Raw genomic sequence first — 12,166 nt, forward strand, 5'->3', positions numbered from 1 at the left:
ACAAAGAAGGAAATCTATAGTCCCTCTGGACTTAACCATGCCTACTGCTTTTCTGTTGTAACCTGGAAGCGCAGTAAATGCTGCATGACTTCATTTGATGGCAGGCTGGTGTCAAAGGGAATATTTGTTTGTGCATTCAAACCCAGATTTCTGCCACTTTTCACCACTTTTCAGTTCCATATATTAGCAGTTTATTACAAAGAGACTAAATTACAGAAAATTGTTCTCTTCCAGAGATCCAAACACCATTTTCAGAGGAAACTCATTAACTTCTAAGTGCATTGATGAGACAATGAAACTGGCAGGGATGCATTATCTGCAAGTTACACTAAAGCCAATTATAGATGAGGTAAGAGCGGTTTAGACTGTTTATTTGATAAAATGTCACTGTGAAAGGGCCTCAGGGAGCAGATGCTTTTTATTCCTTTCCATTTTAGGTGACTTTGTGGAAATAACGCTTAAGAGCCTGCTTGTATGTTAAAATCCTGTGTGTTTAGCCACAGCTGAGTCACCCAATTCAGAAACAGTTGGGTTGTATTAAAGGAAAAGGAAAGCTTTCATTTATTTAATTACTCTGTTCTATAAAATCTAACATTTATCATTTCTGAGAAAATATTAAAGTAATAACTTAGATGAATAAAGAGTATCTACAGCAGAAAGCTGCTGGGAAGCTATAAGTAACACGTTTCAGCCTGTGGGTATAAAGGAATAAAATTATTCCTAGATAACTGTGTATGTGATGCATGTCTTGTAACAATGGTTTATTATCTATCCAGTACAGAATTGTGGGTGTGAGTATTTTAGTGCCGTAATTGGACAGTACATTCAGACCACAGTCTTCCTTTAAATGATTTGACAGTTTCTTCAGCTGTTGTTTTAATGTTTCGTCAGAAAATGTCAAGTTGTTAAAGAATATAGATACACTTTCAAAATTGACTGTTTTGGGAAAATTTCTCTTTTATTGAACAGCCTTGCATGAGAGAGTCTACGGAAATATTCTGCACTTTACTTGAAGGAAAGGGTAGAACAAATTAATGCTACTTGTTTTTGGAAAAAAATTAATATCGTATGTAATTTACCTTTGTGCTTTGTCAAAACAACAAAAGTACATATACAAAAATTTATGAAGTTGCCTTTGGCCTTTTACCTCAAAAATCCCTAACAGATTTTGCTTTTTACAAAACTTTTTCTACTTGAAGGTAAACTAATATGTTGAATGTTCACTGTGTTATTTTTTCTAGATCTGTCAGGTCCATAAACCTTGTGAAATTGATCCTGTGAAATTAAAGGATGGTGAAAACTTGGAAAATAACAGGGTATGCATTAGATTTTGAAGATATAATCTCTGATATAACACTACCAAGTTTAACTGAGTTCCTCAGATGTTTGATGTTGCAAATAATTTTGTCATTCATTAGAATATACTGAAGGCTTTCTCAACACCACAGACCGTTGTAATTATTTTTACAACAGCTTTACATTATGGTATAAATACAGTATCTGTAGAATGTTAATCGCTTCTTCCCTGCCCTTGAGGATAACTTAGCCTGTGGTTCCACTGGTGCCATAGAAAATGATGCTGTGAGAAGGAGCAATACGTCATACAGCCATGTCACTTGGTATGGAATAGTATTTTTACTCTTGTACTTGAATATATGCAGTTAACAAAGACGGTATCATTGAGTATGAGGTTGTTTTGAAGTGGGAATCTTTTAACGATGCCATTATGAATAAACCCAGGAATAATACAGCTTTCCAAAGCAGAAAGTGGTACTAATACTGTCATAATAATTGCCTTTTTCAGGAAAATCTGAGGCAATATGTTGATCGCATTTTTACTGTAATTACAAAATCTGGTGTAAGTTGCCCTACAGTGATGTGCGATATTTTCTTTTCACTGAGAGAATCAGCTGCCAAACGGTTTCAAGGTGAGTTTCTATATATTGTTTTATTTTACATCACTGATAGCTTTTCAATGTAGGTGTAGTCTAGCAGTGTGCACAATCCATGGTGGATTTAATAACTGAGCAGCATCTTATCAAAAATGCCATTTGGAGTATGTATTAATATGGAATGAATGATCAAGGAAAAAACAGCAAAAAACATGACAGAAAAAACAGCAAAGAACGTAAGTTTTCCTTAAATATCTTTCCAAGGAAAATGGCATTTAAAAAGAGCATTATGATGGTATGTATGTTTCAATATTTGCAAAGTATGCTCAGTTTTCAAATGTTCAGGTTTTTGTCATGGCTCATTCTTCAGGCTCCATGCAGCTGAATTATTTTCTGTTCATATGCCAATCTGTAATAAAGGCCAATCTGTAAATTATTTGACCTGTTGCAAGCTCATTGCCTCAGGAGGCCATGTGCTGCAAAGGTTTCCTGGCTGTCAACAGAGAATTCCTTCTGCTCTCCTCTAGTTGTTTTGGCTCTGCAAGAACGAGAGGACAATATAGAACTGGAATTGAGCATAATGACCAACCTATGTATTTTTATGGAGGGAAGCAGATTACAATAAGGAAGTTTTAAGACAGAGTAATCCAAATTCAGCTTTTAAACAAACACTTCGTAGTAGAGAAGCTCAAGCAGAAAGCCACTGACTGTGCTGTGTACTGTTTATTTTATGTAAAATGTATTTTCTTAACTACCAACTGGGATAGATATATTAAGAATCTCTACAGCAGTTGTGCTCAGGGCTCTAACTAGATTACCTAGGGCTGGCCTCTGTGCTGAGCCTTTCATAAGTATGTAAATTATTCATCATACTTCAGCTGTATTGATGGAATAGTGGATGTTTATGTGAAATTCCCTGTGTGGTGGAAAAGTGAATGGTGTTCTCCTCATAGCCTGTGTCGTGAACTCGCTTCTTTTTAAAAGCCTGTCATTGACAATTCCTTGGTTTATGCTAGCCGATCTCTGGCTCCAAATCCTCCATCAGTTCATCCTGTAATTCCAAATACAGACCCTTCCAGCACATGCTTGAGTTAGCTTTCTGAAGGGATTCTGATAATTTGAGAAGTTTTTTAAGAAAGGATTATTGAAATGCTGAGTGGAGGTCTTTTTTTAATAGGTGACCTAGATGTGAGGTATACAGCTGTCAGCAGCTTTATTTTCCTGAGATTCTTTGCTCCTGCCATTCTTTCTCCAAACCTCTTTCAGCTTACCCCACACCATCCAGTAAGTACCATACCAATTTTTTTTTTAGCTATGTATGTGGTTCTGTCACCATAGTCTGTCCGTCAAGATTCTTACTTCAGTTCTTTTAATAGCCTTTAGGAGAAGTACCTTTGTTAGTTTAAAGATCTGATGTGTCTGTCTTGGGTACGAAGCACATGTTGAATGACTGAGTATGTGAAGAACTTGGGAGCATGGGAAGAGCAGTGAAATTTAAAGACAAAGACGGTCTAATCTGCTGTGGAAAAGATGGTCACTGCTTCATTTTTGCTGCATTACATTAATGCTGGGATGTCAGCAATGTTGGAAATGTTTTGGATGTTAAGCAACTCATTCAGAACGTCTGGTTCTTACTGGGGGTGGGGAAGACCTGGACTGTCTTCAGGATAGAAATCTCTATTTTTGTGTTGCAAGTGATAGTCTTTGGTTCTCTGAAGAGCAATAGGGTAGCTATGAAGCATGAGGGCTTAAGAGTCCAAAACCTTTTAAAAAAGCAACTTTATTTCTCTGGTATTTTATTGCATGTTTTCTAATTTATGTTACTTTTCTTAAAATGAAGTAAGAAAGAAGAAATGTAGTTTACCTTTCTCTATTCTGTGTTCTAAATAGCTAATCTGTATAATATTATTCCCTTTCCTAGGATCCTCAGACTTCTCGAACTTTGACTCTTATCTCTAAAACCATTCAAACACTTGGCAGCCTATCAAAATCTAAATCTGTAAGTATATAATTTTCATTTAAAGGCTTAATTTAGGAAAGTGATTTCCTTTTTTTTTAATCTTTTATCACTTACTGTAATTAAGCCTTTAAAATGCTTGAGTTGCACTAGGCTTATACAAAACTGGTTTATGTTTGCTTTGATGATAAGCCTCTCAGGCTCACAGGAAAACTAAATCTTTCTTAATCTGAACTAGATTTCAGTAAAGTAAAACTGTGTGACCAACCCAGAAGTCTGTTCCAGGGCTTTTCATTCCTTCCTTCTGGAAGAAAGGCAGTGATCAGGAGAACCCGTGAAGTTCTCTACTTGCTGCAGGTATACGTGATAGCAGCTTGACAGGGCTTTACAGATTGTTTCAGCATTTTAAAGCTCAACTGAGAAGAACTCATCCGTAAGGGGAAGGGCTATGCTTCTCTTTTTGTACCAGTTTAGTTTTCTGAGAGTCAATGGTGAGATCAGATCTAGGTGCCCATGCTCTGGATATCTGTTTGAAATAAACCTTGTACACCTAAGGCACCACACTGCTGTATCTGATGGTAATTTGAGGTTGCTGGTGGTCTTGTTAGAATTCACACTGGCAACTGTAGATAAATTTTTATCTTACTTACGAATCCTTTGAGACAATAGAATTCTTTCTCTCACACTTTGCCAGCTTCTTTTAGGACCAACATTAAAAGCTGAATCAGAAGTTCTAAGCTTTTGAAGAATGCATGGTTAACTGTCGTTACTATACATTTGAAATGCATTCTGCTACCTTTTTGAAATAAAAATACACAAAAGTAGCCCTTTGCTTATTTTACCTCTGGACAGAGAAAAACCTCTTATCTGCAGTGGCTTGTCTCATGGTCTACTGCTGTTAGCAATAATATTTTCTGTATAAACTCTATTATGATATGCATGGTTTTGGCTTTATATTTCAGGCCAATTTCAAGGAATCCTACATGGCTACTTTTTATGACTATTTTAATGAGCAGAAATATGCAGATGCAGTAAAAAATGTAAGTATTGCATGTGGATGTTCTGAAAATCCTGCTGGGTTGTTGAAGCTGATGCTCAGAATCCTAGAATGTAATGCAAACTGTTTGTAAACCAGGAAGCATGTGCTGGAAGAAGCAGACTGATTAATATTCAAGAAACTTTTATTAAATTATGTGAATGTCAGTAGTAGAATCTCTTTGGATCTGTTTCTACTTAATAGTTATGTTGGATTAACAATACAGCTCGAGACGTGTGTGCTTCATAGGATGCTGCAGATCTGTAATGAAATTGCTTAGTACAAAAGGAATTGAAAGAAATGTATAACAAAGGAGAAGCACAAGAAGTGTTTGTCATCTGCAGTTGTTCTGCTTAAGCACATTTGTCCTATTTTTAGTTTACAAACAAGGAAACCTCCCAAATTCCTCAAGCTTCTGCCATTACCTTCTGTTTAACTACTTTTACAATATTTTCTTGTAGCTGTGTGCTGTAGATTTTTATTTGGGTAGTGCAGTCCTGTCATTTTTATATCTGCTTTTTGTTCACCTTTTAGTTTCTAGATTTAATTTCATCTTCGGGAAGAAGAGATCACAAGAGCATAGAGCAACCTATATTGCTTAAAGAAGGGTAAGCATGTGTCTGCAACAAAACCCTCTACTTGTGTGCTTGCTACTATTCTAAGGCAGCTATCTTTTTTTTCCACCACTCCTATTCCATCTATACGTTCAGAGAAGAATGCAGGAAGATTCATGTGTTGCTATTTCTACTCCGTGGCTGCTGTAGCTGCTTTTAACATCTTTTTTCATCTGACTTAAACATCTTAAATTAAGTACGCTTTGAAATAAGCGGAGGAAAAAGAAGCCTGTAGAACTTAATTAGCACAGCTAAGGCAAAATAAACTTAAATCAGCATTTTGTTAAAATCAAGTTGATTTATCTTTTTTTCCTGAGCTCCAGTGAACAAAAGCTGTAAAATTCCACTATGAAGGCAGATGCTGAATACCTTAGTGAGGGCTAATCCTGCAAACAGAATATGCTTTTGCTGCCCTATAAGATCCATATGCTAATCATTATCATAGCAATTATGAGGAAAAATTGTGATGCATTTGGAACAGTTTCTTCTTTTAGTACCTTTTCCTTTTTTTGAAGCATGTTCCATGTGCCATATTAGCTTTAGATACCAATGGTTGACTTGTGTTGTTACAAAACTGTGTTCTTAAGATCATCTAAGTGCACAGTGAAAACAGCTTCTTTGAGCTGGGAGGATGAAAGTAAAAAATCTAATTATTCCTGTCAGAGCTCAGTAAGCTGAATTGCTGTTTGAAAGTAAGCTTTCTTGGTAGCCCTAAGTCATGCAAAAAATAGGTTTTTGGTGAAAACATGACTACCTCTTCCAGTTAATCTCTGCAGTTCACTTCAACTGTCCCTAGAAGCAAGTTTGTCTATTTTAATTCTGTACATTTATCATTCTTTTGTTTTTGAAAATAAATGTATAGTTTGTGACATTTTCCCTCTAACTCTAAAACATTCTATTTTTTTTTTTTTTTTTCTGCTTGTCTTTCTTTTGCTCCTGTCTGATTTTTTTTCTGTCTTTTCTTGCTCGGCCTGTGGCTGCTGTTGTAAGGACTCTAAAACTAACAGTAAAGAAAGTTGATGGTAATAGTTCATGCAGGTAAGATGGTAGGAGCAGTTGGAGCAGTTGATGCTTTGCTGTAGCTACTGGCTGACAGCATGTCCTTCCTTCGCAGCAATAGACTTGCCTCACTTAACTTTGGGGAGGAAGTACTCTCTTTCACAATCCTGAAATGCCTGTGTAAAACCAGCAGAGAGCATTTTGTTATCTATTTCTTGATGTTGAACAGCATTGGTTTTGTTTTGGTTTTTTTCCCCCCTTTGTTAAAACAAAAAACTGATGAAAATAAAGTACTCTTATCTGTAGGCAGAGGCTTCAAGAAGCACTGAGATTTGCTTAATATTCAGTGTATAGATCCCAGTGAACTCAATGGAAATGATTAAGAAGTGGCCATACAAAAGAAATGCAAAAACTAGGTGCTTCTAAGTAGCATCCATGTAAATTGTTCTCAAGGTTAAGCAGTGGCCTTCAGCTGTCTATTTTTCCTGGCATTTTGCATTATTGTCATGTTATATCATGGGGAGTGAGTGGGAATTTTCACAGCCTTTGATCTGATTCTTTTCCAAATTTGTTGGCTGGTTTCTGGTTGGCTTTGCAGCATTTTTGTTTGCTTTTTTTTTAATCTACCTCTGCTTCTGTTAGAGTATCTAGATGGAAAGCTGTAGTGTACGTACTTTTGAGTGAACGTACAGTATCAAAGATTAGTCACTGGCACTTGGGTTTGCTGGCATTCATCATGCCATTGCTGCTTAACACCTCTCTACCTGGTCCTTTCTAAAAGAAAGGAAATTAAAAGGAGAACTAGTCCTGCCATTCTTGTAGGTGAAAGGGGCGTGTTGATGCTTCCAAACAAGGCTAAGGCAGATCCAAATTCAAGTCTACCATAAAGATGAGCAGAAACAGGATCTCTAACCACCCACCCACTGAAATGGGTTTAACCTTAGACTTTTTTCCCCACTGTGCTTCTAACTGTTTGCTCTGATTTATCACGTTCTGTGAATGTTAGAAACAAAGAATTTGACTTATAACTTCTTTGGCTTAGAATGCTTGACATCTATCTGTAGGAAATAGAAGCATGTTCTTCTCTTGGCTATGTCAGCTATGAAGAAATTAATTAGGAATGTGCTCATAGCTCTGCAGTATGGAGTTTCCGTGTTTCAAAGAAGAAGCTGTGTAGGAGTTTGCTGTTTTAAATCACCTTCTAAGTGTTGGCATGGAAAGGAAGAGAAACTAACTTAAGAGCATGTTGTTCAGCCCAAGGATATCTGCTTTTCTCTTGAAATTTGCCTTAACCTTGAAATATGAAACCTACCACCAGTGGGCCTGGTGGTGATCTGAATCACATGGTATTATTAAATATTTCTTGGGTAATCCAAGAATAGGGACTGAGACAGTAACTGTCTGACCATTTTAAGAATGAGAGGTGTGTAACTATAGCTGATTTAAAAAAAGAATCTATTGCTCTATACAATCCTTGTCAGCTTTTGTCCAGACGACTTGCTATGGGCAGCAGACATCAGCCCAGCTGGTTACAAAACAGTTAAAGTCTGAAGGAACTTGGGTTTATCTTTGAGCTTTAGAGAGATCTGGGGTTCAGTTGGATACGATGCAGTCTTTGACTGGAGATACCAGAAGTGAGAAATAATATTAGCTCTTCCAAGCATTTTAGTTCTGCTATTGAAAATCTTCAACCAAATCATTTGCTGTTCTCGCTGTGTGCTCTTTGTGCTGTATAGTCTTCCCACTTGATAAAAACTACTCTGTAGTAAGTAGTTTTTACTCGCTCCATTATACAATTCTGTATTTGGCGCAATAGTTAATGTAGTGTGTAGAGTAGCTGTTATCAACTCTTTATTGTATATACATACACTTTTTTTTTTTTTTAACCAGAGATGATGCTAAGCAGTATGTAAGCACTAGGCTTTCCAAAGTCACTTTGAAGCTTTTGGACTGATTTAGTGGTTAGGAAGGTGGTGGATATCTCACAGTTTCTTGTAAGCTAATTCAAGTTTGAAATTAATTAAAACTGGCAATTCACTAAATGAACGCCCCTCCCCTGCCAAAAAAGGAGGGCTAGGGCATTAAAGCTTTCAGCCATCAGATGGTTTTGTATGTTACTGAAAATGCATTTCCAAATGTAGCATCAGTGTGCAATTGCAAATGGAGGTGTGGAACATCCTGGGTTTGTTTCTAGAGCTTCAGAGTGACTAAAGCATGTAAGGGTACAGTCCCTGTGCTCCAGAGGCTTGACACCTACCTTTTAATTATTAAACATACTCTAAATCTTTTAGGCTTTCTCACAGCTTTAAAAAAATAAAATTAAAAAAGCTTGTAGAGTTAACAGGTCAAGCTTACCAGAGCAGTACTAACCATGTTCTGTCCTTTTTTTGCTGTAGTAGGAAACAATTTAACTGGATTTAGCTGAGGAAATCATGCAAACTGCAGTTCAGCTAACTAAGTAGAGCCCCTGTGTAGCCTACAAGTCAAGCTACAGATCTTGCCTGTTATGTAGATCTGGGAAAAGGACAGGCTTAACTAACAGGTGTTCTAAACCTATCTAAATTGGACTTTCCTTTACTGGTCATTACAAGGCCTCAATAATTGGAAAACACTGTGTGTACCCTCTTAAAGCTTCTCAAGTGCCATCATGTATGTGTATGTATATATGCATATAGGTCTAAATCTATATACGTAAATATATGTATGCATATATTTATATGCATGTATATATAAAATCCAGTGTATTGGAACAACTGTTGTCCTGTTTACTAGGTTTATGATCAAGAGAGCACAAGGAAGAAAACGATTTGGCATGAAAAACTTCAAGAAAAGATGGTTTCGCCTCACAAATCATGAGTTTACATACCAGAAAAGCAAAGGTAACAATGGTTTGCCAGTCTTTTTTTGATACATTAAAGCACAGATTACTCATAAGGATTGTGTAAGAACAAGACTGAGATCTAGATCTGTAACAGTAGAAGGCACAGTGCAGGCAAGTCTATCAGCCTGTATGTTCTTGCCCTTTTTTAGTATGCTGTATTGACTGTTAAAATGCTTCTTGGATAGCACAGTATCCTATCAATTAGCAGAAAATATTATAATATTTGTCTAATATCAGTTGCCAACATCATCTGTAGGTTTCATGGTTACCTAGCAAACAGTCCAAGGAAACAAAACTCAGGATACACATACCTTATGCTGGGATTTGAGTATTGAACATTCTCAGATGCCTATCTGCTTGTTTTTGTAGCACTGGCACAGCTGGCTGCAGTAGGAAGAGATTTGCCTGCAAGCTTTGAACTTGCAAAAATGTGTTCACTTAATGTTGCCTAATATTAAGGATTGTGCTTTTCACGAATTGTCTGTTCAGTAGTACACAACGAATACCACTTCCTTCCATCATATAAATACATAGGGAGTGAGAAAGATAAGGAAACATGTTCAGATCATGCCAGTCATTGTTTCACACTCAACTTTGAGATCTTTACTTCACCACCACCAAGCTAGTTCTGTTGAGCTGACGGGAATGATTTCTTTCATTTTCACCCTCTCAGGAAATGCACTGTGTCCTCCTGCATTAGTGAGTTTCTAAGAGATTTGCTAGCATAACATAGCGCAGCTGGAAACAGAAATGAAATTAAGACAATGCTTAAGGACCATGTTAGTAAATCCCTGCTGAATGAAAAGAGATATTTTTCTTGTGCAGTCAAAATGATCTACAAAGGAACTGAGTCAGCCCTTAGAATAAGGGCAGAGGGTGAAGCTGAGTTGTGAATCAGTTGCTCAGTATCTCTGTGTGTCTGTTCTGCAGGTGATCACCCTCTGTGTAGCATTCCAATTGAAAATATTCTGGCAGTGGAAAGACTGGAGGAGGAATCCTTTAAAATGAAAAATGTAAGTAGGTCATCTTCATTAATGTACTTGTTAGGCTGGTCTAGATCCACCAGCTGAATTGCCTTTTTCCCTTTGTAACCTGGATTGGGTTTCTATCAAAAGATGTACAACCACAGCTGCTTGTTCTGTATATAGTAGCAGGAGTTTCCAAAAGTACAACCCATTCAGATTCTTAACAGCCCAGTCAGCAGTCCTTGGATTTCATGATCTGCAGCACACTCAGTACTGACCACTGCTGATCAGCTGTCTGGGCTCCGTAATGTCAGACACAGGTAAGATGATCGAGTCCCTGCCCTTTCTGTCAGACCTCTCTGCTGGAAAGGAACTGGCTGCTTATAATTGTGAAGGATCACATCCTTCCAGTGCGTATGTATTTGGGTTAGGTCATGTGCCAGAGCAACATCTGTGCTGTGCTAGTATGGTTTAGCATTTTGATTGCCACATTAGGGAATAAAATAAAGCTGTACTTCTCTTGCGTGGAACACTACTGCCAGCTTCTGTATGTGATACATGTCATTCATTGTGTAAGAACAGTTCTTGGACATGATCAGCTTAGGTGATGTTGGGAGTCTTTTTTTGTACTTTTCTACCTGTAAAGCTGAGTACAGTCTTTAAAAAGTTTTATTTAGAAATAAACAGAAAAACAACTGAGTGTTTTCCAGTTCTAAACATGCATCTACTACGGACTTCTTTATATATATATGGTTGTGAGTTTTACCTTTTCTGCCTTCAAGTCTTTCCTGCCATCTTCACTGTTTGTGGACACCCTGCAGGGCAGCGATCAAACCTGCCCTGGATATTAGGTTCCTCAAACAGCACTAAGTGCTTTTAACAAAGTGCTTGACTATTTTCCCTGTCTCAGGTATTATTTTGATAGCACATATCTCTCTGTTAAAAGATGGAATAAGTTTCAGTTCACTTGCTTCTAGAGCACATCTTCCTTGTAGTGGAGCTGGCTCTAGTGTTTATAATCCTTGTTAATTACATAGGCAAAAGTAAGCAAGCTGAAAAACAGTTCTCAAGCTATCAGAAGGCAGCTGTAACATACGACGAACTGCTGCCAACTGTACTCTGCAAAATAACTTGATTGAAAGTAGCCACACTGTTAAGATAAAATTTACTGTGTGGGGAGGAGCTGAGCTGTAATTCTGATCAACTCCTCAGTTATAGCAGTCTTTAACTTAAGCTGAATCTACTGGGCTAGAATGCATCCAAAATATCCCTTTATTGTGAAGATTTATTACTCCTTTAGAATCCCATTGTTGTTAAAATCAGAAAGGGTGTGCTATTTTGCTTGCTTAAATTCACTATCACCTGGGAAATGAGGGTGACTACATCCATTCTGGAAAGTAAGATTCAGAGTCTTTCCATAAGCAGTAGAAAATACCATTATCACCTTCCCATGCTAATATATTCCCATATATCTTGCCATATATAAATAGAATACTGCAGCAAGAAGAGAGTTCTTAAAACACCATGGCAGATGTATTTGCGATGGATATTCCATCATAAGTGCTAAGTGTGATTAAAGATTCACATTTTCTATAAATACTCCCTATGTATCTGTGCTCTGAACTGCACCAAGTGTGTCTTACTCCTGATAAATCTGCCTGTCTGGCAGTATGGCCGGTAGCCTTCATCTTCCTTAAGCACTGTTTGAGGGGGAAGGTGGTGTGGCTTTAAGTACTGTTCAGGTCTTCTCTGCTGTTCGAGAAGCAACTGGTAGGTTAGTTACTGTAGAGGTCTTGCAACCACTTGAAATTCTTGGCTTAGT

The 12,166-nt window shown here is 37.4% G+C and overlaps 1 protein-coding gene across 2 annotated transcripts in view; it reads left to right on the forward strand.

Moving 5' to 3' along the window:
• Window positions 1–12,166, forward strand: part of RASA3 (RAS p21 protein activator 3) — a 130,750-nt gene that overhangs the window by 111,803 nt on the left and 6,781 nt on the right. For both annotated transcript variants that reach the window (XM_061472713.1, XM_061472714.1), the window contains exons 12-20: window positions 235–349; window positions 1,242–1,316; window positions 1,805–1,928; window positions 3,070–3,176; window positions 3,814–3,891; window positions 4,812–4,889; window positions 5,420–5,493; window positions 9,271–9,377; window positions 10,310–10,392. In XM_061472713.1, the coding sequence (XP_061328697.1) occupies window positions 235–349; window positions 1,242–1,316; window positions 1,805–1,928; window positions 3,070–3,176; window positions 3,814–3,891; window positions 4,812–4,889; window positions 5,420–5,493; window positions 9,271–9,377; window positions 10,310–10,392 (841 nt within the window). The remainder of the gene's footprint in view (window positions 1–234; window positions 350–1,241; window positions 1,317–1,804; window positions 1,929–3,069; window positions 3,177–3,813; window positions 3,892–4,811; window positions 4,890–5,419; window positions 5,494–9,270; window positions 9,378–10,309; window positions 10,393–12,166) is intronic.

The sequence above is a fragment of the Pezoporus flaviventris genome, unplaced genomic scaffold (genome assembly GCF_033815535.1).
Source record: "Pezoporus flaviventris isolate CSIRO_AGI_PZ_B2104156 unplaced genomic scaffold, CSIRO_AGI_Pfla_v1 ptg000072l, whole genome shotgun sequence".
NCBI classification, from domain to species: domain Eukaryota; kingdom Metazoa; phylum Chordata; class Aves; order Psittaciformes; family Psittacidae; genus Pezoporus; species Pezoporus flaviventris.